The 6,861-nt window shown below is 43.1% G+C and overlaps 1 protein-coding gene across 1 annotated transcript in view; it reads left to right on the top strand.

Annotated features, from left to right (window-relative positions):
- Window positions 1–5,663: 5,663 nt before the first annotated feature.
- CPA2 (carboxypeptidase A2 (pancreatic)) overlaps window positions 5,664–6,861 on the top strand; it is a 22,676-nt gene continuing 21,478 nt past the window's right edge. Inside the window, exon 1 of the mRNA XM_011995865.1 lies at window positions 5,664–6,080. Coding sequence (XP_011851255.1) covers window positions 6,004–6,080 — 77 coding nt within the window. The 5' untranslated portion in view covers window positions 5,664–6,003. The remainder of the gene's footprint in view (window positions 6,081–6,861) is intronic.

Genomic DNA, 6,861 nt, shown 5'->3' with positions numbered 1-6,861 from the left:
CTGCCTCCCCCTTCCAGAGAAACATTTTTGTCCCAAACTCAACTCCAAGCTTCGGGTTGAAGCCCTAGGAAATAAAACTGGATCTGAGGGATCCAGAGGTAGATGATAATGGAAGTTAAAAGGCACAGCAGAGTGTGACTGAGTGCTGCTGATTAAGCCAAGCTTCCTGTTTCATGGATAAAGGTTATGCTAGTATCCGTGGCATAAATGAGGTCTAGAAAACTCGAAGACTACTGACGGCAGAGGAGATATGGCATATGTTGGTAAGAGCGGATATTCTCACCCCCGAGGCCCCCCTGTTAACATGTGTGAAAGCCACTTTGACACCCATGGGTGGCACCCTGTCACAGTTGCCAGGAGGAACACCTCACTTTCTCTCTCGTGTACCCTGGATATTTTCTAGGAAGAGAAGGGAACCTGGGATGCCTCGCTCCCCTCTTTCTAAATGAGTGGCCATTCATCTTCAGTCTGTACCCCTTTCAAATGCATCCTGAAGCCCTGGGGCTCCTTTGAAAAAACGAAAACCTTCTTTTTTCCTTTTTCCTCCTCTGTGCTCTCTTCACTGATAGGTAATTGTGTCTCTGTACTACAATACCTTCTACTTGGATACCTCTTCCAAACTGGAAAAAGTTAATTTTCCAAACCTTAAACTCATTGACTTAGGACTGGGCTTGGGGAAAGAGAAACCAGAAGCCTGACATGCTGGCAAAAGGGTAAAAGCTTTTTATTATCAGTCGGGCTTTTGGCCTGCTTCTTCTTGTGCAAACTGGTGAAAAGCCCTGTGGTTTTTGAGCCGTCCTTACCCTCCCTTATTTCATTTTGAGACATGTTTTCTAATAACCCAGGTTGTCTTTTCTCACCTTCAAGCTCCAAATGATCATGCAACTTGGGACTTGGACAATGGCCCCTTTTCCTGGGGACCCTTAGATAGGCCTCTGAGGGAGATCTCACTGCCGTTATCCCAAAACAGCGCCTCCTGTTAGCATGAAGCAGTTAAGATCGGTCTTCATCCTTATCCTTACCTTAATCCTTATTCTAAAGGCAGTTAGATGGACTTCTTTAGAGGGGGAAATAATAGATGCAGGAGGCAGATATGGGGAGGGGTCCCTGGAGAATCTCTGACCTGCCCCGCAAGTGTTTACATCAGATGCTTTTGTGCAGATGGGGGAACCTGCCCAGGGTCTTGTCTGTACCTGCCCGCAATGGACCAGGGACCCGCCTGTGCACTGGGAGGATGGGGTGGTGCCATGGGAAGTTCACACCTTGTGCTGGAGGAAGAACCTGGCCTCTTCAGCTCATGTGTGGCGACCTGAAATCAATCTGTGAAGTGGGGGCCTGTTAGCAGGACTCCCTCTCACTTTGCTGAGAGTTTTTTCTTTTTTGCCCAGTAAACTCCACTCTACTCACCCTTCAATGTGTCTGCGTGCCTAATCTTTCCTGGTTGTGTGACAAGAACCTCGTTTTAGCTGAACTGAGGAGCAAAAATTCTGCAACACAGCTTGGGAATTGTGCTTGTGCCTGCATTGCCAAGGGTCTCAGACTCTGCCAGCCAAAAGTCAAGGCCAAGTATCAAAGCAAGGCTCAGGCTGCAGCTCCAGCTTCAGTTCTAGCTTAGACTCCAAAAGGTGTCCAGGCTCTCACAAATGCTTCAGAGTAGAGACCTCTGTCTGCCAATATGAGGACAGAGGACTGGTGTGACTGCTGGGCTGCCATTTGCATGGGGCTGATGTCCCCCAGTGCTATTTGTACAAATAAACCCAAGGCAGGGGGACAAAAAGTACTACAAATAACCATGTTTCTACAGGCAAAGGCATTCAGAGTTTTGAGTTTGAAGTGCTTTAGAGTCTGGTAACTCTACCGAAGGCTTCAATCTGTGGTTCTTTCTCCTATGGTCCCATCTAGTGACCTACTCACCCTACTGTTAGGCTATCTCACCTTCTGGGGTTAAAGGGCGAGAAAGGCGAAGTGTGCCTAACATCATCTTCATAGGGAGTGATATGCTGTTAAAACACTTCTCTAAAGAGAGCTATCATCTTTCTCTTTCTGAATTACAGCTTCCTGGGGGATAGGTTGATGAAGAAGCATTTGGTTTAACATGGTCTTTTCCTAGAACCGAGTAGAATTACCTTGGTTAGTTGGATGGAACAGTGAACCAGGGTCTGAGGCTGGAGCTCCTGGTGCCTGCTCTAGCCCAGATGAGCCCTGAGGCTTTGTGTAAGTCGCTTCTCCTCTCGGGGCCTCCTTTCCTCCTCTGCAAAGCAAGGAGGCTTCAATGATCTCTTTCCGGCTGGAGATTTTCTTAGTGATTCTTAAAAACAGATTTTACTGGGGATGATGGATCTGTGATATGTGATATTGATTGTGGTGATGATTTCATCATGGATGTATACCTATGTCAAAACATATCAAATTGCATGTCTTAAATATATGTAGTTTATAGACTGAGTTTCTTAAGAGAATGGTAAAAATTTAAAAATAAATATATGCAGTTTATTATACATCATGTATACCTCAATATGACTGTTTAAAAAAATAGATTTCACCCAGCTTGTATAGTGGTGAGGAGGTAGAAATGACGATGCCCTATTCTGATATATATCCGTTTATATTGTCGCAAACAGAAAACAGAGCTTTCTTAAGTTTTTCCTACAACCTCCTACGAAGGCTTGTGCTTTCTCCTTCTCTAACTTTCTCTGTTTATTTTTTAAAATTACAATTTTCACCATTCAAAAGACAAAAGTACATCAAATTCAGTTTAAAGATCTCATTTGGCTTGATTTGCGATTCTAGAATAGGGCAACACTTCATCCCATAAAATACAGTAAGTGTTCTCATGAGCTAAGCAGAAGGGCTTGGCCTTACAGACAAAGACGGGCTGGATAGCACAGAAGCAAAAAACAAAGACTATTAGTCTTTCCAAGCTACTTTTCTTTTAAGGTGGGGACAGTGAGACACCACAATAGAAAAATAACTCAGGTGACTTCAGGCCACATTTTTTGTGTAAGGACTAAAGCAAAGGAACTTCATTATCATGCCTATTGAAGATTTAAACGGGCCTGTTTGGGAAATTGCCTGTTATCTCTTTCTCCTGATTTCTCAGGTCAGTTAACAACCTATCTTGGGTCCTTAGCATGGGTGGCTCTGCTTTGATTTTTAGTCTGGTCTGCTGGGGTTTGGTATGGAAGCTTGGTCCAAAACAATGGCTTTCTATAATTTTTACTTGACACATCCATCCAGAGAATGTTTCTTTTTGTCACTCAGGCATCATCTTTGAGTCCTTTGGACTCAGGAGTGAGGTGGGGGCAAGGCATCTTTTGGACTCCCATTATAGCTCTAGGCTCAACACCCTGCTCCACTGTTCTTCCCAGGAAGGAAAGAGAGCTAGCATGTTCCTAGCACTTAGAGTGGATTCAATCATTGAGTAGCACTTCTCGGCAGAAATTTCTTTTTGAAAGCTTAGCAGTAGGGGAGATAATCAAAACAAATTCTTACAGTGGAACTTCACACAGTGTCACAATGGATGGGGAGATGTTGTGGGGGCAGCCATGGAGGTGGCTACCCGTCCCTCCTTTAACACTGGCTGGAACTTCCTTCCCCCACCTTCTGCTTCTATATCCAGTCATGCACCAATTACTCACTATGGGCTCGTGTTTCTTCCACTGAAATCTCTCTTCAAGCCCATTGTTGGGAACAGGCCCCCCAAAATCTGGCCATAAACTGGCCCCAAAACTGGCCATAAACAAAATCTCTGCAGCACTGTGACATGTTCATGATGGCCATAACGCCCACGCTGGAAGGTTGTGGGTTTACCGGAATGAGGGCAAGGAACACCTGGCCTGCCCAGGGCAGAAAACCCGCTTAAAGGAGTTCTTAAACTACAAACATAGCATGAGTGATCTGTGCCTTAAGGACATGCTCCTGCTGCAGATAACTAGCCAAACCCATCCTTTTATTTCGGCCCATCCCTTCGTTTCCCATAAGGGATACTTTTAGTTAATCTAATATCTATAGAAACAATGCTAATGACTGGCTCGCTGTTAATAAATATGTGGGTAAATCTCTGTTTGGGGCTCTCAGCTCTGAAGGTTGTGAGACCCCTGATTTCCCACTTCACACCTCTATATTTCTGTGTGTGTGTTTTTAATTCCTCTAGCACCACTGGGTTAGGGTCTCCCCGACTGAGCTGGTCTCAGCAGCCCATCTCAGACATTTCCTCTGCCATCCACAAGTCCAGAGGTATCATCCTAAATCTGGGTTTTCCCAAGTGGCTCTTATTTGGCTCCCTGCTTAGAAGATCTCTGCCAGGCACCATCCTGCAAGGTTCACAATTTTTAGCATTGCCCTCATCAATCAGTTACCCGCTCAGAAACCTTCCAAGGCTCTCCATTTCATCTGGAGCAAACTCCTCTGTATGGATTGTGAGATCCTTTGCCCTCTAGCCCACCTTCTGGTATTTTACCTTCCCCACCACTCCCAGGGTCAAGTCCCTGCTCCGCTGGGCCAAGTTTCCTCCTTAACCCAGATGTGTATCATGTGCCACCACACCAGGCTAATTTTTTGTATTTTTAGTAGAGATGGGATTTCACCATGTTAGCCAGGTTGGTATTGATCTCCTGACCTCATAATCCACCATCCTTGGCCTCCCAAAGTGCTGGGATTACAGGTGTGAGCCACCGTGCCCAGCCCAAAACTCCATTTTTTCCAGGAAGCTTTTATTCTCCAAGTATATACTTCCAATTTATTGAACTCCTGTTTATTTGATAGATGCTGGGGACATGAGGATGAATGATGGCCTCTGCCTTTTGGTTTCTGTCTTCTCTCTGACTCCCAGGAGAATGAAAAACCAAGTTAATCCAGTCATTCTTGAAATCAGAAACACTGTGTATATATCTTTCCCCTTCAAGCAGATATTTGAGAATGCAAACCCAGAGATTTAAAGTGTGTGCAGATAAATATGACACACAGAGGACAGACGAAAATTTCCTTGCTGCTTGTTGTGGTTGAGTCTTTCTAGGCTTAATATAATGTGTACGAACAGCTAAAATTAAATAAACTATGGTTTCTAAAAATAAACAGGTGTATTTTCTTCTTAAGCAATGAAGAACAAAGTCAGATTAATGTAGATCTATGTTTATGAACAAGAAAAGATCACCTTTGTTTAAAGAACAGTATACGCGATATGGTTTAATCTTTGTTTAAGAAAAAAACTCGAAAGCAGAGAAAGAAATTTTTAAAGATATATGCCAAATGGTTTTCTTTGGATGGAAGAATTATTGATGATTAAAGAAAACACTTCCTTTTAATTCATACTTTTTATAACAAGCAACTTCATTGTTGCTTGTTACAGGAAATGTCATCAGAAAGACATTTTCATTTTGGGAAAAAGCACAGAAAGAGGGATATCAATTTGGTGTAAATGCAGATGGATCACTTTTGAGACAGTGCAAAATTGAATATTAAAAGGCTTTCTGTTTTGTTTTAATATAGAGTGAGGATTGGAATGGGTCACATCTACAGGGACACTCAGCAGATGTGAACTGAGTGATTGCAGTGTTTCAAGGTAAACATTATAAAAATAAACAAATGAGTAAGCTAATGGAATGTGATAGACAGGATGCCTGAGTAATTACTATAAATGCTCTGGCCTTTTTTTTTTTTGTCAGAGACCCAGAAAAGACTAACCTCTAGGTCTATTAATCTGGCTTCTATCGCAGGGTAGCTAGTGGCATTTTATGTTCTCAATCATACCTATACTGCCCTTGGTATGCTCTAGCAATTTTGGTCTCTTTCCATCAAAGTTTGTTATCCTAGGAACTGAAAATGTACAGATTGGTGATATCACACAGGTGGATGTCTACAACCTTGAGAATTTCACATGCAGGTGGGAATTTTCTCATGTGGGAATTCACATGAGTTCTCAGAGGGCCAGCACATCACCCTCAGCTGCCATCCCTATAAATAAAGCTCAGGAAGGACTCTGAATTCTGGATTCCAGGAAAACCCATGGCCATGAGGTCGATCCTGTTTTTGTTTTTTGGTGCCCTTTTTGGGCATATCTACTGTCTAGAAACATTTGTGGGGTAAGTTATGCTTTCTGGTGCTTCTTTGAATTTTACTTACCTGATTGATGGAGCCTTTGATTGTTACAGAGTAAATGGGTATAAGTGTTCAGTGTTTTCAGAGAAGTTCTCTTAGATTTGGGGATAAGTCGATAGTGGGAAAAATAGGAGTGGATGATCAAAAAAGAGATGAATGACACTTAGAGGGAAAGACAAAAGGGAAAACTGAACACACATAACCCTATTTCTCTCTGTCCTTACTCATTTTTCCCTCCAGTGATCAGACTGTAGGCTTGATAGACATCAAGGAAAATACAGCTGTGTAGCCATTTGTTTCAGGTAACTCAGCTGGTGTCAAGGCTACTCTCCCACCTCCTCCTGCTCTTCTGGGCTTTACCATTCACATTAGCCCTTGTCCCCTACCCCCCGATCTTTAGATTCAGCATCTAGGCGGTGGAACCTCATGAAGTAGAAAGGCCAGGGCTATAGATTTCAGCTCAACTCCTCCTCACCTGGCTTTGGAGGACTCATCTTTGCTCCAAAGTACTTTGCTTCATGATTCTATGAAGGGCTTTAGGCAGCATTTTTTGAAGAGTGGTCCAGGAAACTAAGAAAACAGTCAAATAAGTTTGGTTCCAAAAAGCCACTGGTCAAATAAATGTGGGAATCAGAGGGTTAAACAAACTATAGGATTTCTAGGAGCTTTGGTTAAATCAGTGTGCATTATAAATCTATAAGAGGGGATCTAGGTTGCAGCATGTACCCTTTTTTTAAATTATCAACTACCCACTGCCTCTAGCTT

This window comes from Mandrillus leucophaeus, unplaced genomic scaffold (assembly GCF_000951045.1).
Source record: "Mandrillus leucophaeus isolate KB7577 unplaced genomic scaffold, Mleu.le_1.0 Scaffold5, whole genome shotgun sequence".
In the NCBI taxonomy this organism is placed as follows: Eukaryota; Metazoa; Chordata; class Mammalia; order Primates; family Cercopithecidae; genus Mandrillus; species Mandrillus leucophaeus.
This window is presented reverse-complemented; position numbering and strand designations above follow the sequence as displayed.